Raw genomic sequence first — 27,273 nt, forward strand, 5'->3', positions numbered from 1 at the left:
AATGTGTGATTAATACACAAACAGATGTTACCAAGTGATCAATACACAAAAAAATGTCACCATGTGATTAATACACCAAAAATGTAAATGTGTGATTAATACACAAACAGATGTTACCGTGTGATCAATGCACAAAAAAATGTCACCATGTGATTTACACAAAAAATGCCACCATGTGATTTACACAAAAAATGCCACCATGTGTTTTTTACACAACATTAACTCACTGCATGATTTAACCAGGAACCAAAATAAAGTAAAATGATCAGCAATCAAGTGAAACAAAATAGTGCAGATTGAAAATTTATAAGAAAAACTTTTGACCAAGTTAATTTATTCACCAAGTAAATTTTTTAATGTAATTATCAGCCAAGTGAAGTAAGTCTATCGGTAGCCAAGTAAATGAACTTAAAGCTTTTAATCTGCCTTTGGATATAATTTCTCAGACAACATATTTAGACTTGATAAATGAATGGATTTGATAATGTGTTAACAAATACATCTTTATATTCTTCACTTTTAGGACCAGGTAGCAGGGAAAATGTTTGCAGATGAGGCAGCAGCCCTATATGAAAGAGCCATCACCACAGTGATGAAAACCAACATGCTCCTGTATTTTGCTTATGCTGACTTTGAGGAGGTAATAAGGCAATACTTATGTTCCTTATATCAGTCCCAAGAGTCCATATCAGTCCCAGATACCCATATTAGCCCCAGGTCCCCATATCAGACCCAAGAGCCCATATCTGTCCCAGGCACCCATATTAGCCCCAGATCCCCATATCAGATCCAAGAGCCCATATCAGTCCCAGACACTCATATTAGCCCCAGTCCCCATATCCGATTGGGGGTACAGAATTGTGCAGTTATACACAGTTGCCATCTTCACTAGACAAGGATTTTGTGAATGCATCCATCTCTATACATTTGCATTTTAACTGATTGTTAGATACTGTCAGAATATCCCATGTACAGGTATGAAAGACCTGTCTCTTTGCACTTATTATGATGACGTGGAGTGAGCACAATTAAAGTATGCTTTAAAAGAAACTGATGCTAATGTTTGGAAGTATTTGCCATAGTCGAGATGGTATTTACTGCTACCTCATGGTAAACATGTGCTCATAAGTATTTAAATGCTTTTTATTTACTCATGACAAGAGGGGGCAATTTGTGTCACTTAATTTTAAGCCACAGGTTTGTCAGTAATGAACTTCTTAATTCTAGTATTACTAAAATTAGAATATGACATTAAAAAAACAATATATACAGCTCCCAGTTAAAAGCAGAAATTAAGTGTATGCTTTACATCAGGTATGTGTAACTTCCTCCAGGTCACAGGTCAGATAGTGATTTTTAAAGCCATACTAACTGATATAAATATAACTGGATAAAATCAGGTTGCAGGCCATATCCAGCCTGCAGGTTGCCGCTTGCACATACCTGCTTTAAGCTTTGACACTCTCATTTGAACAACCTTCCTATATATTTTTCTCTGACATAGAACATTCAAGGAAAAAGTGGTATATAAATCCAAATTAAAATAAATATCAAGATTTTTAATAGTTACATTTTCAGTTTAATAAATCACTGGCTATATATAATAATTGCTTCCTACATGGATTCATTTTTATGTAAGTACACAAGGGTTGGTCCTGTTTAGATCTTGTTGGATTGGTTATTATAAAGCTGAGTTTGATCCTATGTTCAGTGATATTAGTATATGGTGTATTGAAAAATATGTTTTCTTATGCGATACTAAAAACTATTTTACCTTTTTTATGGTTGTCTTAATTTCCGGAGCCTAGTTTTATGGTTGTCTTAATTAATTTCCGGAGCCTTTTTTTATGGTTGTCTTAATTAATTTCCAGAGCCAATTATTACAGTTATCTTAATTTCCAGAGCCTATTTGTATGGTTTCCTAATTAATTTCCAGAGCCTATTTTTATGGTTTTCTTAATTAATTTCCATTTACCTTGTTATGGTTGTCTTAATTAATTTCCAGAACCTATTTTTATGGTTGTCTTAATTAATTTCCAGAGCCTATTGTTATGATTGTCTTAACTCATTAACTCCTGGAGGTTTTTATCATTTTCACCTGAAATGCGAGTAGGAAACACATGTTGTGGGCTATTTCTGAATACATCCTAATACATCAACTTCCAGGTGATTTTCCAATAACCTAATGCCTAGTTGTGTTAGAAACATCGTTTTTCATTGGCTATTTCGCTTGTTCATGAGCAGAAGGGTAAAAGTTAGTTATTTTTTTTTTGCTTAACAGACCCATCATTTTCATATTGAGACCACTCTTTATTCTAAATGCCCATCTTATCCTACTTTTTGCAAAGGTTTATCTGTCTGTTTGCAGTTTATACTGGTCTACCTTAGATCTGAGACCAAAATGTCTAAAATCCAGACACAAAATTGGATTATGACCACGGGTGAATTTTGGGTGGAAAAAAATCGGGTCCAGAAAATGAGGTTTTTCCCTCTGTATTTTGTAGTGCAACTAGAACTTCCATATTATTTGGTATCATTGTAGAGCTTCATCAGTCTACCTTTCTATAATACCACCCACTTTAGTGTATTTTACATGACCTTGATGCTACAGAGCTCGGCAGTAGCCTATTACCTCCTGCCACGTTTTATAGTTGTCTTAATTAATTTGCAGAGCCTATTTTTATAGTTGTCTTAATTAATTTCCATTTCCCTTTTTTATGGTTGTCTTAATTAATTTCCAGAGCCTATTTTTATGGTTGTCTTAATTAATTTCCAGAGCCTATTTTTATGGTTGTCTTAATTAATTTCCAGAGCCTATTGTTATGTTTGACTTAATTAATTTCCAGAACCTATTTTTATGGTTGTCTTAATTAATTTCCAGAGCCTATCTTTATGGTTGTCTTAATTAATTTCCAGAGCCTATTTTTATGGCTGTCTTAATTATTTTCCAGAGCCTATTTTTATGGTTGTCTTAATTAATTTCCAGAGCCGAATGAAGTATGACAAGGTCCATAGTATTTATAAACGCTACATACAGATCCAAGAGATTGATCCAACACTGGTTTGTATCCACTAGTAACCTAGATCTCAAAGAGATAATTGTACACTAATGAAACCCTCTGCTGGGTTAGGGATATAGAATAGGCCAGTATGCTCTCCTGCACGTCAAAAAAGGTGACTAAAGGAGGCAAGAGCTGCAGTGCCTCAGCTTGCCAGACTCATGTGGGTTTAAATCCAAGCATTAAGTCAGGTTGAATTGGTGTGTGCTTCATAACCTGCTTGTGTTGCTGAACCATAAAACACTGAAAAGCCAAATTACACTATTTAACTGAACTAGTTCATCCTAGATTTGACTATAAGATGCATTTGGCTTTGACAATGTTCACTCTCAGATTTTATACCAGATAAATAATGAGTTAGATGGAAAATGTTAAGATATGAAGAAAAAAAGAACTTAAGCTTAGTCACCTTTATTTTTATAACCTAGGACAAGTATGTGTTTTGTAATGGTATGGCCACAAAAATTAAAGATGCTGGAGAACCTATTTTCTAAGGTCAGTTCTCAAATTCTATGAAACATTTGTTTCATTTATTGGAATGTTTTCAGATTACTCAAATGAAATTACACGAAGGAAATTGTTAGCAGTGTATACCAAATTACACGAAGGAAATTGTTAGCAGTGTATACAAAAGTTTAATTGCACAAGCCATGTACATAGCTGCCAACCATCACGATTTTGGCTTGAATTTCACGACTTTTTCTGCGATTCACAGATTCACACAGCATGCAAAAAAATCGTGAATTCCCCAATTCTCAATTATTTTAAATCTTTAATAAAATAACCGATTTCCCGTTAAGCGCTGGTTGTGATATTGGCAGTTGCCGAAATGATTTGTTACTGCTGGTCGTGATGTTAGTGGAACTATAGATGATTGGTACAGTTGACCCGGTAGCAAGCATTTAAGCATATTTTAATCTATATGTATAAGAGTAGCTGTGGTGGCTAAGTGGTTAGAGCGTTCACCTCGTATGCGGGAGGTCATGGGTTCGATCCCCAGCTGAGTCATACCAAAGACTTACAAAAATGTTACTAACAGCTGCCTCGCTTGGTGCTCAGCATTAAGAGGTTAGTGTTAGGACTGGTCAGCCTGGTGTCAGGATAATGTGACTGGGTGGGACATCATGCTATGTGTCTGGCATGATGCCCCAGTGCTAGACATCACTAAAAGCTGTCACATTGCAGACATCGTAGTGATATGACTGAAAAATTGTTACAAGCTACATTAAAAATCTAAATCACATAAGAATAGTTTTACAAATGCTGTTGAGAGAAACTGGGGCCTAACCAGAATTTTGCTTTGCGCATGCGCCGCCAACACTGATTTGAATTACCATTTGGCATCGCATCTTGAAAATGTCCTCACCACCAAGGAAAAAGAAATGTATTGCACAAAAAGTGAAGTTTAGTTTGGAATATACAAAAAATTGGGCATGCATTCAGCCATCAAACACCGATATACATCATGCTTTTTGCATGCAGTGTGCCACAAATTTTAGCATTGGGCATGGTGGCAGAGACAATGTGAGGAAGCACATTGGTAGCCAAAAGCACATAGAGGTTGGAAAATTAAGAACTTGCAGCAGATTTCAGCTCAGGAATATTTTAAGCCATTGACGGAAGACCTGCAAACTACCAATGCTAAAGCATTATTTGTGAGTTTTCTTGTTGAACACAATCTACCATTATCAGCTGGAGACCATGCTAAACATTTGTTCCAACAAATATTCCCAGACTCGAAGATCGCTTCACAGGTTCATGTCAAAATTCACAAATTTTTATGCATATTTTCACTAATTTTGAGCCTGGAGGGTTGGCAACTATGCATGTAATATCTGTATGAGGAATTTCGCTTAAAACTAATAACAACAGTAAATGTTTTGATCTTAAAATTTTAAATATAAAAGAGTACATAGTTCTTTCTTCATTTATGCATTATGATTAAGCTTTTGAATAATTAATTTTCATGAATTATGTTTTTCAAATATTTTGTTTCCAATTTTAGGCATTTGTGCAGTATATGAAATTTGCCCGTCGAGCAGAGGGTATTAAGTCAGCCCGTCAGGTTTTCAAGCTGGCCCGGGAAGATACAAGAGTAAAATATCAGGTCTATGTGTCAGCCTCAGTAATGGAATATTACTGTAGCAAGGTGAGTTCATAACATAAACCGCTCTGGTGGCCTAGTGGTTAGAGTATCCACCTTGGATGCAAGAGGTCGTGGGTTCAGTCCCCAGCTGAGTCATACCCAAGACTTACAAACATTGTACTAACAGCTGCCTCACTTGGTGCTCAGCATTAAGAGGTTAGTGTTAGGACTGGTCGGCCTGGTCTCAGGATAATGTGTCTGGGTGGGATATCATACTACATGTCTGTGACATAATGTCCCAATGATAGACATCACTATAAACTGTCACACTGCAGACATTGTAGCGATATGACTGAAATTTTTTTAAAGCTACATATTAAATATCCAAATCACACACACTCATAACATAAAGTTATCTTTATATGGTGAAGTCTGGTTTTGTGAACATATCCATATAAAGAAGACTTACTGCTTTCAGGATAACTGAAACTGCTTCCCAGATGGCATATAAATGCTACTGCCTGCACAAATGATTTTGATCCTGTGGTTGGCTTAAGTTTGAAAAATCTTTTCTGTTATTTTAGCAATTCACATTTTATGACAGAAAAAAATCAACGACTAATATGACAGAGCTAGATCAGCTACTTGAAGTATTACATTTTCGGTTTTATTTATTTCTTTTGCAAATTCTTATAAAATCAAGGTTAATTGGAGGAAATGCCTTTCTGCAAATTCTAGATGGGTGGGGGCAGTGGCAACAGCTGAGTAATAAGGGAGGTAACCCACTGTGAGGTGTATGGGACTTCCCGGGAAGTTCCATACATAATTGTCATTCAGATAGAGTGGATGACAATATTCTAGAAATCTGTTTTGATAAATCAAAGGCAATATACTTAATAATGACAGGTGATTGTGACCTAATTCATACAAGATAACTATTGTGTAACTATTTAATTGCTTTCACTGAATAAATTTAATTAATTATTAAAGATTTCTTTATGCCTGTAAAGTACATCTGGAGCTTTTTAGTCCATTAGTTATTGCAACAAACAATAGCATATATATTTATGTGCCAATAAATACAGGAATTCTATGGAATACTACTGCATGGAAAATTATACATTTCAGTTAAGAAGAAATATTGTATAGTCCCTAACTACCGTATGTTGACTAATTTCACTATAATGTGTTCATCATATAAATGTGGACAGATTGGGATATTTTTTTAATATAGGTATATAAAAAATATGTTTATATGCTTTACAGCCTTGTTAACTGTTGATATAGGTGTTTAATGCCATGATTTTGCTGAATGATTGTTAAAAATATTTGATGAAAATTCATGAGGAAATATGGATATCTCAGACTGATGGTTTTATGGTTAATCAGATATGTGTTTACTGTAAACTACCAGTAGATCCCACTTATTTTCTTGTTTTTTACACATACATTCAGTCATTGATTTATTCATAAATTCATTCATTCATTCTTTCTTTGCAGGAGAAAACAATAGCCCTAAAAATCTTTGAGTTGGGATTGAAAAAATTTGGAGGAGATCCTGAATATGTTTTGGCTTATATTGACTTTATGTCACATCTTAATGGTAGGTATTATGAATTATACAACACTGAAGTTGGTTAGTTGTCACCAAGGATGCATTGTGTTGATCTGTTGTAGTTAGTTGTTACCAAGGATCCATTGTATTGATCTGTTGTGGTTAGTTGTCACCAAGGATGCATTGTGTTGATCTGTTGTGGTTAGTTGTCACCATAGATGCAGTGTATTGATCTCTTTTGCTTAGTTGTCACCAAGGATGCATCATATTGACCTGTTGTGCTTAGTTGTCACCAAGGATGCATCGTATTGATTTGTTGTGCTTAGTTTTCACCAAGCATGCATTGTATTGATTTGATGTGGTTAGTTGTCATCAAGGATGCATCGTATTGATTTGTTGTGGTTAGTTTCACAGAGGATGCATCATATTGATTTGTTGTGGTTAGTTGTCACCAAGGATGCATCGTATTGATTTGTTGTGGTTAGTTGTCATCAAGGATGCATCGTATTGATTTGTTGTGGTTAGTTTTCACCAAGGATGCATAGTATTGATCTGTTGTGGTTAGTTGTCACTAAGACTACACCATACTGATCTATTATGGTAAATTGTCACCAAAAATGCATCATACTGATCTGTTATGGTTAGTTGTCACCAAGAATACATTGTAATTATCTTTTATGGTTAGTTGTCAGCAAGGATCCATTGTACTGATCTGTTATGGTTAGTTGTCACCAAGAATGCATCATACTGATATATTGCAGTTAGTTGTCACCAAGAATGCATCATACTGATCTTTTATGGTTAATTGTCACTTAGGATGCATTGTCCTGATCTATTATTTTTAGTTGTCACCAAGAATGCATCATACTGATATGTTACGGTTAGTTATCACCAAGAATGCATCAAACTGATTTATTATGGTTGGTTTTCACCAAGAATGCATCATACTGATATATTACGGTTAGTTATCACCAAGAATCCATCACACTGATCTATTATGGTTAGTTATCACCAAGAATGCATCATACTAATATGTTATAGTTAGTTATCACCAAGAATGCATCATACTGATATGTTACGGTTAGTTATCACCAAGAATGTGTAATACTGATATATTGCAGTTAGTTATCACCAAGAATGCATCATACTGATATATTGTGGTTAGTTATCACCAGGAATGCATCATACTGATATATTACAGTTAGTTATCACCAAGAATGCATCATACTGATATACTGCAGTTAGTTATCACCAAGAAGGCATCATACTGATATATTATGGTTAGTTATCACCAAGAATGCATCATACTGATATACTGCAGTTAGTTATCACCAAGAAGGCATCATACTGATATATTACGGTTAGTTATCACCAAGAATGCATCATACTGATATACTGCAGTTAGTTATCACCAAGAAGGCATCATACTGATATATTATGGTTAGTTATCACCAAGAATGCATCATACTGGTATACTGCAGTTAGTTATCACCAAGAAGGCATCATACTGATATAATATGGTTAGTTGTCACCAAGAATGCATCATACTGATCTTTTATGGTTAATTGTCACTTAGGATGCATTGTCCTGATCTATTATGTTTAGTTGTCACCAAGTATGCATCATATTGATCTATTGTGGTTAGTTGTCACCAAGGATGTAACATACTGATATATTACGGTTAGTTGTCACCAAGAATGCATCATACTGATATATTATATTCTGAAGATTGCGATAACATGTAAGTCAGGTTCTAATTGGATTTTTATGCAGGTGCAAATCATTAATCATGTCAAGAAGATTTTTCATGTATGTATTATTACAGTTTCATATCAGTTTGATGCAGTTATTTTGCTAATTCCAGAACACCAGTTTTAAAGGTGCAACTATTTGGTACATTTTGTATTTCTCCTTCAAATTCGTTCCCCGATCACATTAACATTAGGGATATAAGCCTGCTACCTCTCGAATCCAGCCCTACTAAAAGACGAAAATTAGTCTTTTCGATCTATCTCATATAGACCAAAGGGCAATAACTCTTGCCCCTTACCTCCCCTTGCCACCGCCGGGTGTCACTAGTTTTTAAGCTTCGCTTGTACGGATAACACGTACATTATACCTCCAAACAATCCAAGCCATCTTAGCGTTAAATTAGACCATCCGAAGTTAAATTTGGATTTATTGCATCGGACAATCATTCTTCTACAGGTTGTATACATTATTTTAACAATTTTTTTCAAAATTGAGTGACTTTGTCACCCTTATGGATTTCATCTACTGAAGACCATGTTACACACGCTATCACTGAACTCGTGTTGTCAATTAAGAGTTAACGCGACACTGACTAATTTCGCTTACTCCGTTAGTAACGGTTGTGGTATTAGCGAATTAATAACATGCTGAATTGCTAATTTGTGCTTTGTTTTCTTTTCTTGTGTCGTTTCAGTAGAAATGTCAACCAAATGCATGAAATGCAAAAAGTTCAAAGCAAAAGAAGACAACCATGACTCTTGTATTGTATGTACCAAGTGTACATCATCTATACCATGCAGCGTGTGTAATACTTGGACAGAGCAAATGTGGGCTGATGTAGTCCAGAAGGCAGCAAAAGGGAGGGATAGATGGAATAAGTCGAAGAAAGATAGCATTGATGTCCTCAGTATACATCCGAAGACAGCCTCCATTGCGAGCCTTGTGGGGGACATTGGGGTCCCCCCTCCACCTAAAGTTTGTCGTTTGCAACCGTCAGCTACAGTAACATCAGCGGCAATGGAGGAAAATAATGTTGACAGGGTACAACAGTCCACCTTGGAACAGATGTGTCGTTTGGTCCAGGAAACGACGACGCAGCTATTGACATCAGGCCAGATATTACCCTTATTTCCCTTGCTCACTTCCACAGCTTTTTCTGACTCTTTGGGGGAATGTTCCCCCAATATTAGGCTGCCCAGTGGGCGTAAGTCCCCCCGCATGTCCGAGCATGGCCTTCAGGCCTGTAAGTCAGGACGCATGGGGTTTTTACCAGATCCATCGGATTCATTTCATTATACAACCTCTGCGTCACTGGCCGTCCAGCTGTCCCAGCATGGGGACCCTATTGCTAAAACGGTCCAACCAAATATGACTTACGGGGATTTTGGTGATAAATCCGTCCATCAAGCTGTATCGCCGGTAACATACCAATACTATGGCGGAGATTTTAGTGAGAAATCTGTCCGTCCAGCCAGGCCATTGGAGCAGCCGGTACCGGTGATAGCAGGACCGTTGCCAACATTCAGGCCGACCACAAGCCAGACAAACCAGCCGGCAGGGCCGTCCATCCATATGTTCACGGCTTATCCACAAGGGAGAGTTAGTGACAGTGTTAAGGATGACGGAATCGCGTCATCTATGTCACCTGGTATGCTCTATCCAGAAATGCAAGCTATTCCAGAACACGACTCGGCACACAGTGAGGGTGACAAAACTCCTGCAAATCAGCCGTACACAGATCCAACCATGGAACGGACTGAGTTTGGCTTCAAGGCGACAGTGGAAGAAATTTATAGGGTGTTGGCAATTTCAGAATGCCCTCCACCTCCTACCGCCACTCAAGACTACAAAGTTAAGGCGTCTGTAGATCTTGACGGGGAGGAAGAGACGCCATCCTTCCGGCTCCTTCCCCAGTCGGCAATAATTAAGGAGATCAGTGATCGTCTATCAGGACGAATAGGTGATCCGGGGAATGCTAAGGCATTCTTTTCAGAAAGCCAAGTACCAGCGACGTTCTCGGGTCGCTGGTACAAAACTCATTCAGACGCCTTCAGTATGGATCTTCCAGCCCTGGACAAAAATATGGCAGCAGTTCACATGTCTGCTCCACTGTTTTACAAAGTGGACAAAAATGTGTTCCATGCCACGTCAAAGCTAGTCCAGAACGTAGTCGCTACGTCTTCAATGTTAGACTTGGCTTCATTAGCCATTTTCCAACTCGCAGAAAAATCCGACAATGACCACGCTTGGGAAGCGACGGCCCAGATCGCTAGAGTTATTAACAGGGCAGCTCACCATTCCATGGCTAATGTGTTGACTGCTTCTGCCAACTTAGACCTGATACGATGTGACACATGTCTGCGGTCCACGTCGCTCAAGCCCCATCATACTCTGGATTTACGGATGACTCTGTTTGGGTCGCCTTTACTCTTTGGAGGAAAAATTGAAGAAGTTCGGAAGCAGGCTGCTCAGGAACTGCCCCTCCAACTTGCCGCCCAACCCTCGCAGGCGTTTAGAAAAAATCAGCCCCGGCCACAGTGGAGGGATGATTGGCCGACCAGGGACAAGGGATCCTTACAATCAAATGTGCAGTATAGATCCCAACCCAATGCCAGGAAACAACAGTCTAATCAAGCTAGGAGGCAACCATACAGAGGCGGTAAGAAACAAAGTTTCTCCGTCTTCAAGCCTCCTAACTCTAAAAAAATTGACATACCCTCTCCACCACCCGTGGACAGCCTACCTGTGGGCGGCCGCCTCCTGCAATTTCAGGACCACTGGACCACCTTTTTTCCTCAGAACGATTGGGTGATCCAGGTCATTTCGGAGGGACTTCGGATTTCATTTATCCAACTCCCTCCCCTGTCCTCCTCTCCCCTCTTCATGGACGTACCGTCCGATTGGGAGAAGGATACCTTTCTACAACAGGAGATACGGTCGCTCATAGAAAAACGGGCGGTGGAGATTGTGAAAAAACCGCAATCACCGGGGTTTTATTCCAGGCTGTTTCTTATCCAGAAGGCAAAAGGCAAGTTGAGGCCGATCATCGACCTGAATTCGCCTCAACCAATACATTTTACCACCGAAATTCAAGATGGAAATGGCAAGATCAATCCGTTTTTCCATCCGGCGGGACGAGTATGCCGTCAGTCTAGATATGACCGACGCATATTTTCACGTCCCTATCCACCCCGCGTCACGGAAATTTCTCCGATTCGCTTACCGCGACACGGTTTATCAGTTCCAGGTCCTACCCTTTGGCCTCAATATCAGCCCTTGGGCTTTTACCAAGGTTATGGATTGCGTCGTCACCCTGTTCCGCTCGACTTCATCTACAGGGATGGCAGTGTACTTGGATGACATCCTCCAGAAACATATGGTAAGTTCTATTCTGCTCAAAGGCAGAAACGATCTTTTAGCTCTTTTGGATCATCTAGGCTTTCTCGTGAACTGGAAAAAGTCCGATCTCCATCCATCCCAGCGTTTTGTCCATCTGGGTATGGAGTTTCTTACTGATCTGAATCTGGTACAGCTTCCTTGCGCTCATGTAATCCGGATCGTCAAACTCGTCGATGTGGCGGCGGACTTGATCCCGCTTGGCCATCTTTTTGTGCGTCCCTTACAAATGACGTTACTGGCACAATGGCGCCCCTTTTCAAGTCCCCTCAATCAAACAATAATGATCACGCCTGAGATACGATCGTTCCTGCGTCAGTGACACAACCCCGGTTGGCTGTCCAAGGGGATTCCTCTGGAGATGCCCCAAGCAGAGATAACGGTATGTACCGACGCCAGTACCTACGGTTGGGGTGCCCACCTGTTGCCGGACTTCACTACAGTCAGCGGCACATGGGAGCCAGGGAAGAGGCCTCTCCATATCAACCTTTTAGAAATGAGGGCTGTCATCAATGCCTTTCATTTCTGGAAGGATCAACTCTCAGGAAAAACTGTCCTCATTATGTCAGACAACTCTGTGGTGATGACTTACCTCCTCAAACAAGGGGGCACCAAATCACCAGACCTGTGCATTCTGATCTGGCAGTTTCTACTTTGGTGTGACAACCTCCACATCAACATACAAATCAGACACATTCCCAGCAGACTCAATGTCTTGGCCGACACTCTATCCAGGAAAGGTCAAGTCATTCACACGGAATGGTCACTCCATCAATCAGTCTTTCTTCGGATTTGCACACTTTGGGGGCGTCCGATGATCGATCTTTTTGCGATAAGGTGGAATCACAAGTTGCCCACCTTCGTCTGTCCGGTTCCAGACCCAGAGGCTTGGGCCGTGGACACTCTGTCAATCAGCTGGGAGGGGTTGTGGGCATTTGCCTACCCTTCCACGGTTTTGATACCGAAAATAATCCAGAGGTTAAGGGGTCAGAACTGTTGGATGATTCTGATTGCCCCTCTCAGATGGAACAAGTCCTGGGTCACCGATCTACTCGATCTAGCGATAGATCTACCCAGGAAGATTCCAACCAGCCCAAATCTTCTCAAACAACCGCGGTCACAGGTGTTCCACCCCTGCCTGGACCGTCTCCTTCTTCACGCTTGGCTCTTGTCCATGCAGCCTTGCAAGACAAACAATTTAAACCTTCGATCATGGAGAGAATCTCAAGAGCAATAAGGCCCTCCACTCTGAAGGCTTACGAGGGAAAGTGGTGTGTTCTCAGGGACTGGTGCCATATCAATTACATCGTCCCTTTTAGTGTCTCAATCCCTCAACTGGCCAACTTTTTTTTTTTCTCCGGCTTTTCGAGGAGAAATAGTTGGCCCCAATTACTATCAAAGGCTACCGCTCCATGATATCAGACACATTCTGCCATCATGGTAGATGTGATATTGGGCATAACAAAGATCTATCAGAACTTTTAGACAATTTTGATTTCAATCGACCAAAATCCCTCACCCTGTTTCCAAAATGGAATCTATCCTGGGTTTTAACATGGCTCAATTCAGACAAATTTGAATCTTTAGCCCACACTTCGTTAAAGCTACTATCATACAAAACATGTTTCTTGATAGCCTTAGCTTCAGCATGCAGGGTGAGCGAGTTACTTGCCCTTTCCAGTGACCCGAACTTTCTTCAGTTCAGATCAGATGGTTCGGTGGTCCTCCTGATGCAACCAGGCTTTGTAGCCAAAAATAGGTTACCATCCATTGGCAATCAAGGAATCATCATTCGCTCGCTCTCTTCCATAGATAAGTCAAGAGCAGCAGCCATGCAAGATCCTGTTCATGCACTCAAGCACTATTTAAAACACACAGAGGCGTGTCGGGATACACGTAAGCGCCTCTTTCTTCCGGTCAAAGATGGTAAACGGGATATCACCCCTCAAGCCCTTGCTTCATGGCTAAAGTGGGTTATACGCTCAGCGTACTCTGAGGTCTTACAAGATAGAGTCGCCTCATGAAGATTACGGTTCATGTGATTAGAGCAATCTCGGCGAGCCTGGCATTCGAATGCAATGTTTCGATAGGAGATCTAATAGAAACTGATGGCTGGCATGCAGAGTCAACCTTCTCCAGTTTTTATCTCAGAGATTTGGCTTCGCAGAGGCAAACCTTGAATCTGGTAGGTCTGGTGTCGGCAGCCCAGATGACCACCAGACCCATTTAAAACAATCAACACAGCCTATCAGCTTTGCAGGATTCGCCAGTGAAATTTCTTAGGTAAGAAGATTTCAATAACTATCTTCTTAACCGTATATAATGGTCACATATCACGTGACCCTAGGCTGTGTTGCTGATGAAATTAGGAGAACGGGTTATCGTTCAAATGGGGAATCCAGCCATCATTCCCTAGAAGGTACCCGGGGTGGAGGTAGGATGCTCAGCATTCCCTCCTATTACTTATTCTCCTAACACTGATGTGATCGGGGAACGTATTTGAAGGAGAAAGCAAATTTTTAGTAAATTGTGTTTCTCCGAGAATACTTACCCAATCACATTACTTAAAAACCCTCCCAACCACCCCGCTATGCGAGCATCCTTGTATAATATATATCACTCAGCTTAAAAAAAACTAGTGACACCTGGCGGTGGCAAGGGGAGGTAAGGGGCAAGAGTTATTGCCCTTTGGTCTATATGAGATAGACTGAAAAGACAAATTTTCGTCTTTTAGTAGGGCTGGATTCGAGAGGTAGCAGGCTTATATCCCTAACGTTAATGTGATCGGGTAAGTATTCTCAGAGAAACACAATTTACTAAAAATTTGCTTTCTCCTTACAGATGATTTAGATGATAAAATCATTTTGACATCCTTCAGTGACATTAGCACCTATTAACTGACAATGGAAAAAAATTAAAAAGTAGTATTATGAATTTACTTCCAAGAATGAAATTCACTTGCTGTTGGATGAGTATTATGGTACTTAAGCATGAGTACAATGTTGATTACAGTGCTCTCATTTTGAATGGCAGAGCCTCACTGAATGCAAATAATACTGGGATACCCTTGCCATGGTTGGGGTTGAAGCCTAGGTAATGATATATCAACATGATTTTTTTTCCACATTGCTCTACCAGTGCACTGGAATCAATATAAAAATTATTTCATTTAGCTCTTTGCTTGAAAGATATGGTTATTTTTACAGCATTATGAATTTACTTCCAAGAATGAAATTCACTTGCTGTTGGACAAGTATTATGGTACTTAAGCATGAGTACAATGTTGATTACAGTGCTTTCATTGTGATTGGCAGAGCCTCACTGAATGCAAATAATACTGGGATACCCTTGCCTTGGTTGGGGTTGAAGCCTAGGTAATGATATATCAACATGATTTTTTTTCTACAGTGTTCTACCAGTGCACTGGAATCAACAAAAAAATTATTTCATTTAGCTCTTTGCTTGAAAGATATAGTTATTTTTACAGCACGTTGCTACACAATGTTAGACTATTGATGATAAATGAGACAGATGTTTGTATATTTTAATGATTTCAAATGCTATACCACATATATAATTAAATGATAGTAGGATCCAGCTGGCAACTCCATAGACACAGACTTGCTGGCACATGATGCAATGTCAGATCTGGATCTTTGCAGTTTGTAAGGACTAAACATTAGAACCAGCAACATAGACCCTGATCTGATAGTGCATTATGCATGGATCAGGGTCTGTATTGTTTGCAAATGGACTTGACTTGTATCCAAGTATAAATGGTATGTCTTTAATGCAATGTTCTCCTATCCAACAGAGGACAACAACACCAGGGTTTTGTTTGAGAGAGTTCTATCATCAGGACAAATTCCACCTGAGAAATCCATGTAAGTAACTCACAATGTGTCAGTGATAGTAAAAAATAAATCGAATGCATACATCAAATATTTCATGTAACTTAAAAGACTTTGCTGACAGAGTGTATAATATGAAACGTTGCTTGTAGAGAATTGTACACTGTATCTAAATTAAATGTTTATGATGACATTCAAGGAATCGAGAATAATTAAAATGAGAACAGTGCCTGACTTATCATTATGATATAGCTATTTGTATTGAATTTCACTTGTAACAATGGAGTAGAGAATTGATTCCAGGCTGTATTGTTTAAAAAATAAGGAATTTTCCAAGACTTGTATGTTAGTGTGTGCATTTCATCTCACTTTTTTTAAATCTCTGTGCATGTTGAAGCTTGGATGATATTGCCTGCCTGAGTGAAATTAAATTCATGGAGCATTGTGTTGAAAAGACTTTGATATATTTATATTTCTGTCTATATTAATAGAGATAACTTAATCAATTCATACCAAATGCACATTTTTACAATAACTATTAGTACCTTATTAGGTTTGCTATAAAGCCCATTCACATCACAGATATTTGAACCTAACTTAATTCAATACAGAGAGACATTTACTATCTATCTTGAATTTCGTACGTACAATCCTGATGAAGAGTGCACCAAAGTCATGTGAACTTGATCCAGTTCCGACATTACTGCTGCTTGAGTGCTTAGATCCAGTATTGCCTTCACTAACTGATGTTATTAATACCTCTCTCTCATCCGGGGAATTCCCATCATTTTTCAAAACTGCTATTGTAAAGCCTCTGCTGAAGAAACCAACACTAGACCATAATGATTTAAAGAACTACCACCCAGTTTCTAATCTCCCATTCAGATCAAAAATCTTAGAAAAGATTGTTCTATCCCAGCTTGTATCTCATCTAAATTCAAACACTCTTTTTAGCAATGTACAATCTGCATATTGCCCTTGCCACAGTACTGAAACTACTCTTCTAAAAGTAGTTAATGACATTCTCTCTGCATTTTCTCACCCTCCTTGATTTGTCTGCAGCATTTGACACAATAGACCATGATATATTACTTCACCATCTCTATCATGTATTTGGCATTCATGATACAGCCTTACTGTGGTTCAAGTCCTACTTGGTCAACAGGACACAAATTATAACTGCAAATGGAATACACTCCAGCCCAGTTGATCTATGTTGTGGTGTTCCACAGGGGTCTGTTCTTGGACCTGTTCTCTTTATTCTGTACACTCAGTCGCTCTCAAGTGTCATAGATCATCATCCAGTGTCTCACCAATTGTATGCTGGTGACACCCAAATATACAAATCTAGCCACCCAACTGATGTTGATGCTACCATCCAAGGTGTAGAGAGGTGCATTTCTGATGTGAAATCATGGATGACATGTAACAAGCTGCAGATGAATGATGATAAAACTGAGGCCATTCTGATCACAACACAAAGACTTTCTCGTTCACATCCTTTACCTCAAACAATAAATATCAGCAACACCAACATTAAATTCACACAATCAGTACGAAACCTAGGTGTTACTCTGGACAGTACTCTCACATTGCACCAACATGTCATGAACATATGCAAGGCTGCATATCTTGAGCTGAGACGCATCAGCTCAATTCGCAAATATCTTTCAGTTGATGCCACTAAAACACTTGTGTGTTCATTAGTACTTTCAAGACTGGACTATTGTAACTCAATTCTGTCTGGTTCACCTCAATATCAGCTCCAGAAACTTCAAAAAGTTCAAAACACATCTGCTTGGATCATACTTAGAGTACCACGATCAGAGCACACCTCCCTGCTGCTCTGTACCCTACACTGGCTATCCATTCGATCCAGAATCAAACACAAAATTTGTTCTCTGTGCTACGTTTCACTGTCGGACTCTAGTCCAACATACCTATCTTATCTCACCCATATGTACACACCAGCAAGACACTTACGCTCCTTTTCTGACAATCGTATACTCATTATTCCAAATATGAAAACAAAGTAATATGGACAGCATTCTTTTGCATACCAGGCCCAGCAAAGTGGAATGAATTGCCCACTGAACTTAGACACAAAGACACAGTGATCACATTCAAGAGGGCTCTCAAAACTCACTTATTTCGACTGCAAGAACAAACTTAAAGACCTAATAATGTTTCCTACCTTAAATATTCTTCGCATGTTTTTTTAATGTTTTCAGATTTCATGGTGTTTGTTTTTGTAATCATATCATTATATGTTTTTTTATCTTATAGGTGTTGTCTAATGTTGTAAAGTGCTTAGAGCTTCTAAAGATTAGGCGCTATACAAAGTCCTCATTATTATTATTATTAGTATTATTATTATTATTATATATATATATATATATATATATATATATATATATATATATATATCTTGTTCATTTTCAGTGAGATTTGGAGTCGTTTTCTGGCTTTTGAATCTGAGGTGGGAGATCTAGCCAGTATACTAAAGGTAGAGAAACGAAGAGCACAAGCCATAGAAAAGGTATTTTTCCATTTTAGAAATTGTCTTTTATTCCCAAATATGTATACTTCAGCCATCTTCTCATGAAAGAGCAATCTTGAAAACTATTCATGTAAAAGATCAACCGCTCCAGTGGCCTAGTGGTTAGAGCATCCGCCTTGGATGCGGAAGGTCATGGATTCGATCCCTGGCCAAGTCATACCAAAGACTTGCAAAAAATGGTACTTACAGCTGCCTCGCTTGGTGCTCAGCATTAAAAGGTTAGTGTTAGGACTGGTTGGCCTGGTGTCAGGATAATATGACTCGGTGGGACATCATGCTACATGTCTGCTGCATGATGCTCTTGTGCTAGACATCACTATAACTGTCACTCTGTAGACATCGTAGCGATATGACTGAAAAATTGTTAAAGCTACATTAAAAATCCAAATCACACACACACACACACATAGCATAATGTTTATTGTCTTTTGGCAGTGAAAATTGTTAGATATCCATAATGTTTTAATATTTTTGCCATATTACTAGACATTATTTATAGTTACTGATTTACATATTCTGCTGTTGCCAATTTTTAAACTTTACTCTTTTTATTTTGAAGAACATCAATATTTGTTCTTCATTAAAGAATTAAGTTTCCAAAATAAATGTGTCAGATTCATCTTCATCCATTATCATCATCCATTGCTATCATCATCATCATCATCATCATTATCATCATCATCACACCAAAAATGTTTATTATGCCACTTCCATTTGAAAAATATTTTTGCCTTCCTCCCAGGTTCAAGAGTTTGAGGGCAAAGATACAGCCTTGTTAATAGACAGGTACAAGTACACGGACTTATACCCATGCTCCCAGATTGAGTTGAAAGTCCTGGGATACTATGTAAGTATTGGTCACATGCACGTGAAATATGTTGCAATCCAAGAAACCCATTATGTTGAGTTGGATTGCAGTTTTCAGTAAAAATCCATTAGTCTCAAACATTACCAATAATATTGTCGAGTTTTCTTTCTATGAATTTTTAACCCATCCACCCCTGATCAAAGGTGCAGAGGATATAACAATAGTATTGTCCATCAGTCTGTCTGTACACAAGCTATTTTCATAACATAACTTAAGTTTGCTGTGGTCTTTTTCCCTGCAAACCTTGTGTGTGCCTGACTGATGGTAGAGGCTGGAACATGTCAGTTTGGTGGCTATTAGATCCAAGGTCAAGGTCACTGTAGTTTAGAGTGTTCTTTTACTTGGTGGCTGTTAGATCCAAGGTCAAGGTCACTGTAGTTTAAAGTGTTCTTTTACTTTCTGCATGACAAGTCAAGTTGGCTTAATTTTCATCCAACTTAATATGCTAGTTACTCTTGGGCAGGAGCAACTTCCTATTGATTTTGAGGCCAACAGGTAAAAAGCTGGTCACTGGAGCCAACATTTAACTTTTTCTTCATTGGTCATAAGTCAAGTTTCCTTGATCCAGTTTTAATCAAACTTAATATGTAATCTCTCTGCAGTTGGGCAGAGGCACATCTATATTGATTTCTTTAGGCTAGATGTTAAAAGTCATGGTCATTGGAGCTAAAATTGTCATTATGTGTTCAGTATGGTAAGTCAGCAAGTATTCTTGAATAAATTCTTTTTTGGGAGAACAAGCATTTATCCATTACATATATTTGTAGTAAATCAGCCTTTAAAATAAGATGTAATCTGCTTATCAATAAATGCACCAAGTATCAGATATTTAAAGTAATATTGTTTCTGTTGAAAATTAGACTTCCTTTGACTTGTTTGGAAATGGACAGTAAAGAATTTTCATCAACACTTCTAATTTACATTTGTGTGTGGTTAACTGCACATATGGATGCATAATAAACTGCATGTGGTAATATGACAGCTGTGTCATATTTTTTTTCAATACATGAAATCAACTGTTTGTCCATTTTTGCTTGTTATTTAATGAAAATTTTTAAATGACTGTGACATAAAAACATGTAACAACAAGAATTTTACATGCATCTTTATTTCAAATGAATGTACACAGCACATGTACTTTTAAAACACAATCTAATAAACATAATTAGACTTGAGATTATTTTTATGGATGATAGTAATATTCACAGCAAAATAATAAATTGTATTTAAAAAAGAAACTCATAATTAGTTGGTAACACTGTAACAAACAGCTAGATGATTGAATATTTATCTGATACTGTATGTTTAATTATTACCTAGCACTGACATTAGTCTTGACATTGTATAGTAAAACATGTCACCAATGCATGGTATGGGCATTACACTACACATTGTATAAACATGTCAACAGTGAATAGTATGAACATTAACCTAGACATTGTATAAACATGTCACCAATGTATGTTATGGACATTAGACTACACATTGTATAGACATCTCACTATTGCATGGTATGGGCATTAACCTGGACATTGTATAAACATGTCACCAATACATGATATAGACATTAACTTATACATGTTTTAAATATTTCACCAATGCATGCTATGGTCATTAAGCTATGTATTATATAAACATGTCACCAATGCATGGGATGGACATTAATCTAAATATATTATAAACATGTCACACATGCATGGGATGGACATTAATCTAGATATATTATAAACATGTCACCAATGCTTGGTATGGACATTAACCTAGAAAATCCACCTGCATTTTCAATGACACACTGGTTTGAGCAGTACTAATTAGTCTTTAATATGTTTTTTAAAGCCATTAATGTTTTGTGTTAATTATCACTATATATTCATACTAATTATTAGTATAGACAGGTGTGAAGAGTTAAATATTCTGTCTCTTTATTCATGTATAAATTTTGGACCAGAATTTATCTATTAATTTCAACTTTTTTAATAGTTTATTCCAAAAGCATCCTGGACAAATTTCACAGTGACATGAAATGATTTTTTGATGTTGATAAATGAAAGCAAGCATGATTACATGATAACAACTCTGTATGTGGTTCAATTTTAACAGTTTTGTGCAGTTAACAAATACAACTGTATTTTTACATGAAAACACACATGCTTATATGAAAATTATGGATACATGCCAACAACTGTTATTGCAGTTTCATGTAAACTTGTTATTTTGATATAGGATCTTGTGAAGCAGCAAGTGGTTCAGATGCCCTCATCCTCAGTAACCAAGGTAGTGCTGGAGGAGGAAGAGAACCTCAGAAAGCGCCCAGAGTATCCCAGACCTGACGTCAATCAGATGCTGCCATTTAAACCAAAGAGTAATGTCCGTAAGTATACTTCATGGTTCATTTATGTATTTGTCAATGTATATATGAAATTTTGGATTTTTGCATTAGTATGTATAAATATGTATATTTATCTAACTATGTATTTAAGATGGCTTCAGATCTTTCTATATGATTTGGGGTGATTATTTTAGTAGGTGTGCAATAGATTTATTATGTCTGTTTTTCCCCATTGAGATGAAGCTAGGATGCAAGGGTCATTAGTATATATGTACTAAATAACTGTCTAAAGTTTACAGATTAACAACTTTGCAGACAGTTTCTCACTTGAATTGAATTTTCTACATTCTTTCAAAATTTGTTAAGTGGTATTTTCTATGATTTACTGAAAAAGGTTTTGGAATTGAAGCTAAAAGTGCCCCATCAAATTCAGTAACTGACGTTTTGGCATAGTATTCAGAGTGATTATCATTTTAGAGATTTTAGCACATTTTTAACACTGATTATCTTGTATCATCTATACTCACTTAAAAGTGGAATCCATCTGCAATCTGCACAGATCTAGATCTATGCAATTTGTTTGGAGCAATCATTAGAGCAAACAACATGTTTGCAGTCAGATTCGACTTATAAGTGAGTACGTATGGTAATTAAAGCATTATCTGTTAGATTTTACTTTTATGAAATGTACTCTTTATTTTAAGGCGTTATTATACATTTATCATGAAAAGCTGATATATGATTTTATTATACCATATTTATATTTTGTTTTCTGCAGCTACTGGTGCCCACATTGTGGATGGTGGTGTGTTTCCTGCCCCACCTGCTGCTGCAGTGCTAATGACTCTTTTGCCTCCTCCTGAGTGTTTTCATGTAAGTTGTCATTACTCTGTCAGAATCAGTTGAAATTTAAACATTGATAATTGATTTATCAATCTTCATTGATAATATCAGTTTTCTGTTCTTGTGAAATGCTGCTTCAATGGCCTAAGTGCTTATAGCGTCTGCCTCAGATGCAAGAGGTCGCAGGTTCAAACCCTGGCCAAGACATACCAAAGACTTATTTTTAAAAAAATGTTACTAGCAGCTGCCTTGCTTGGCGCTCAGCATTTTAACGGGTTAGTGTTAGGACTAGTTGACCCGGTGTAAGAATAATGTGATTGGGTGGGACATGATGCTACATGTCTGTGGCATGATGCTAGACATCACTATAAACTGCCATCCTGCAGACATCAGAGTAATATGACTGAAAAATTGATAAAGCTACATTAAAAATCCATATCACACACACACTATACTTGTGAATTTTGCAATCATCCCTGAAAGTCAGACACTTTTACAAGTTCATTTGTCATCCCCCATGTTGTTACTGGTTGGGATATACTAAAATCCAAAACTTTTTTATGCAGAAACTTTTATTTACTTCTTAGCTGAGTAACATATTGAAATAGGGAGACACTTTCATGTACTAATATTTTGTTTGAATATAACTTATTTATTTATAGTTTGGTCCAAGTTTCATTTCATGAATTGCCGTTTTCACCAAATTATCAGGCAAAAGATATGTGGCATGTGCTGCTTTTTCTTTGACAGTAAGATGATTTTATAGTGTCTGTTATTTACTAAGTAAATAATAAATTTTGTTGAGTTGTGTGAAAATTTTCAGAATTATGGTCATACACTTTTGAAAATCAATGTTTACTGCACAACGCAAAAGGATATAATAATAGTATTTAGACTTTGTCAATGTGACTTTATTTTTTACCTAGTTGTATTGTAGTTCATTGAACTTTGAGAGGTTGAATATAAAATGATGGCCATGTCAAATTTAACAATAATAAAGAAAACTTCTTACACAGTTGCATTATTTGCAATTCTATGGAAGAAAATTGTACAAGTCAGAACAAATTAGATAAAATATTATAAAATCTGTGGCAATTACAACCTGCCATAAACCAGCGGTGCAGGCATTCTTTCGTGGAAAACCATTTTGTTCTCCGTAATTGTCTGATACCAAACATATTCACTATTATCATGAATTGATTCAAATTTGATGAATTTTTAAATACTCATTCATCTATTATGTTATGGACAATAAATGACAGGAAACCTTTTTCTCATATTCTTCTCTGTAATGACATTTATTGACCAGATACCTTTTTCTCATACTCTTCTATGCATTTATTGACAGGATATCTTTCTCTCATACTCTTCTATCTAATGACATTTATTGACAGGATACCTTTTCCTCATACTCTTCTATGTCATGACATTTATTGACAGGATACCTTTTCCTCATACTCTTCTATGTAATGACATTTATTGACAGGATACCTTTTCCTCATACTCTTCTATGTAATGACATTTGTTGGCAGGATACCTTTTTCTCATACTCTTCTATGTAATGACATTTATTGACAGGATACCATTTTTTCATACACTTCTATGTAATTACATTATTGACAAGATATCTTTTTCTCATACTCTTCTATGTAATGACAGTTATTGGCAGGATACCTTTTTCTCATAATCTTCTATGTAATAACATTTTTTGGCAGGATACCTTTTTCTCATACTCTTCTATGTAATGACATTTATTGACAGGATACCTTTTCCTCATACTCTTCTATGTCGTTGTTGTAGGGTTTAACGCCATTTTTCAGCACAAGATAGGCTATACATGGCGGCCAGTATTAATGGTGGAGGAAACTCTTCTATGTAATGACACTGACAAGATACCATTTTTCTTACTCTTGTATGTAATGACATTTATTGATGGGATACCTTTTTCTCATACTCTTCTATGCATTTATTGACAGGATACCTTTTTCTCATAATCTTCTGTGTAATGACATTTATTGGCAGGATACCTTTTTTCTCATACTCTTCTATGTAATGACATTTATTGACAGGATACTTTTTTCTCATAATCTTCTATGTAATGACATTTATTGGAAGGATACCTTTTTTCTCTACTCTTCTATGTAATGACATTTATTGACAGGATACCTTTTTCTCATAATCTTCTATGTAATGAGGTTTATTGGCAGGATACCTTTTTTCTCATACTCTTCTATGTAATGACATTTATTGACAGGAGACCTTTTTCTCCTACTCTTCTACCACTAACAGTTACAGGATTTGGGTAATTTAATTGGCAAGAAGCATAATTGCAAGAAGTATTTTTCCAAAACACCTTAGTCAGATACTTGGACAAATATTCATTCTCTATGAAAACTTTAAAAACATTGTCAAAAAACTTTTCCTTGATGTTCTCAATAATACATTTACTGTATATTTGTTGGTTCATTAAAAATCTGCCACAAGTGTAGCTAGGAAAGGAAAATCCAATCTAAAAGTATTGCCATTTGTGTATGGAACCACAATTTGTAGTTACTTATTTCTAATCAAATTGAAATTTCCAATCCTATCTAGACATATGTGGATCACTCTATTAATCCAGCAATAATTATCTGTACCCAGGTTTGTGTAATACTCTCTATTCATTTTCAGGGGCCTTTTGTACCCAGGTTTATGTAATACTGTCTATTCACTTTCAGGGGCCTTTTGTACCCAGGTTTGTGTAATACTGTCTATTCACTTTCAGGGGCCTTTTGTACCCAGGTTTATGTAATGCTGTCTGTTCATTTTCAGGGGCCTTTTGTATCCAGGTTTATGTAATGCTGTCTATTCACTTTCAGGGGCCTTTTGTATCCAGGTTTATGTAATACTGTTTATTCACTTTCAAGGGCCTTTTGTACCCAGGTTTATGTAATACTGTCTGTTCACTTTCAGGGGCCTTTTGTACGTATGGACAAGTTTATCCAGCACATGCAGAATCTTGAAATACCAGATGGTGAGTTATGGAAAAGAACTTAAGTCTGTCTGTCTTCTTGTTAGACATTCCTTTTTCCCATATGAGTTTGAATATTGTGTCTTTTAGGTAAAAACTCTTTGGTCTATTAGGGTCTTGATGTGCAACATTGTATTTTTCTTTGTTTCCATCTGATAATTTGTAAAAATTAATATAAATTGGAATGCTTGTTGATCAGTGTTGACATACTGTTTGTAATAAGTATTAAGTCCTTAAATGCTGAGTAATTCACCTCTCCAGATCATGCACATACTGTTTGAACTAAAAATTAAATCCTTAAACACTAAGTCACATCTCCAAATAAAACCAGCAGATGAGTATTGTGGTTTATGATTGGTTGAAATTTGCTGATGACAAAAAAATGAAAAAAAGAACATGAAAAGTGAACAGTACTGATGTTTACAAGTAATGAATAGAACATTTGAGAATTGCCTGAAACGTGGAGTTACAAAACATTCACTTCGCACATCTGCAGCCATTGGTTTTGATTCCCAATTCTGGTATGTGCAAGGGTGAGACATCTTTATCAACCAGTGGTTCTGTGAAGTGTACCATGTAAATCCTTGGCATGTACATAACAATTTCCTGTGTGGCAGTGTAGTCACATGACTTGCAGATAGATTATGAAGAAGGTGTGTCCATAGCAACCAATAAAATCACTTGAAAACATCAGCTTGCAGACATTTGTAAATCACAAGGTGTTTCAATAGTTGACCTTATTTGTTATTCTGAACAACCACCATGAAATAAGCAGAAGTTTTTTTATAGTTTATCTGACAAATAATTTGACTGTTGCAGAGAACATTCAGTACATGTTGTTGTACTTGTTAATAATAAAAGGTCAAATAGGCATGTAACTGGATAAATAGATTCAATAACTTTAAACCTCCTAATTGACAAAGACCTTTGTTTCTTTTATTTGCTTCTTTATCAACTTTTTAAAAATTATTTTAAAGATTTTTGGACACATTTATGCAATTTAATAAAAGATGCCAAAGTACATGGCAGGTTTTAAGAAACAGTTTTATGTAGAAATTGATTTGTTACAGTTTGTTTAGCCATTTGTTTCTGCCATGAATGTGGTTGTGACTACAGTGAATGCACAACCCTATCAGTAACAGACAGCATTTTTGTACAAACTAAGGTTTTATTTTTAAAAGATATGTAATTGAATGTTTGGAACATTTAAAATGTCAGAATCACAAAAGTGTTTTTGCCATCATCAGTGAGCAGTACCTAGTTGTCTTACTTCGCTATTCACTGTTGCACATATAGCTACTAATAGCACTGGTTAGCAGTTCAGTGTACCTGAAAAATGCAGTAATTATCTCAACAATTTTGGGAAGAAAAGTGGGCATTATGTTCTCCTGCCCATCAGAATGTTTGTACAGACCTGTGTTAGTGCATGCATCCTAGTGATAGTGCAGATCTGTGTTAATGTATGCATGCTAGTGATAGTGCAGATCTGTGTTAATGTTGTTGTTGTAGGGTTTAGCGCTATTTTTCAGCACATGATAGGCTATACATTGTGGCCAGTATTAATGGTGGAGGAAGAACCTGGGAAAACCCTGGAAAGAACCAGTGACCCACGAGAAGCTACTGGCAAGCTTTCTCACATACCCACGTTGGCCGAATCCGAGACACAAACCCACACAGACAGAGGTGAGATGGCAGTGATCCGTAACAGAGAGAGCTTTAGACCACTCTGCCACCCTGGTGCCCCTGTGTTAATGTATGCATGCTAGTAGTAATACAGGCCTGTGTTAATGCATGCATGCTAGTGGTAGTGCAGGCCTGTGTTAGTGCATGCATGCTAGTGGTAGTGCAGGCCTGTGTTAGTGCATGCATGCTAGTGGTAGTGCAGACCAGTGTTAATACATGCATGCTAATTGGTAGTGAAGGCCTTTTTTAGCACATCAAAGTATTAGTGCAGGCTTGTGTTA

At 37.3% G+C, this 27,273-nt stretch overlaps 1 protein-coding gene across 1 annotated transcript in view; it reads left to right on the forward strand.

The window, feature by feature from the left end:
* LOC149786713 (cleavage stimulation factor subunit 3-like) overlaps positions 1–27,273 on the forward strand; it is a 95,588-nt gene that overhangs the window by 63,608 nt on the left and 4,707 nt on the right. Inside the window, exons 11-20 of the mRNA XM_089977212.1 lie at positions 524–640; positions 2,987–3,061; positions 5,065–5,208; positions 6,646–6,748; positions 15,663–15,732; positions 18,142–18,238; positions 19,002–19,106; positions 21,351–21,498; positions 22,235–22,329; positions 25,252–25,312. Coding sequence (XP_089833338.1) covers positions 524–640; positions 2,987–3,061; positions 5,065–5,208; positions 6,646–6,748; positions 15,663–15,732; positions 18,142–18,238; positions 19,002–19,106; positions 21,351–21,498; positions 22,235–22,329; positions 25,252–25,312 — 1,015 coding nt within the window. The remainder of the gene's footprint in view (positions 1–523; positions 641–2,986; positions 3,062–5,064; positions 5,209–6,645; positions 6,749–15,662; positions 15,733–18,141; positions 18,239–19,001; positions 19,107–21,350; positions 21,499–22,234; positions 22,330–25,251; positions 25,313–27,273) is intronic.

Source organism: Sinohyriopsis cumingii, chromosome 12, assembly GCF_028554795.1.
Source record: "Sinohyriopsis cumingii isolate HCF-2022 chromosome 12, ASM2855479v2, whole genome shotgun sequence".
NCBI classification, from domain to species: domain Eukaryota; kingdom Metazoa; phylum Mollusca; class Bivalvia; order Unionida; family Unionidae; genus Sinohyriopsis; species Sinohyriopsis cumingii.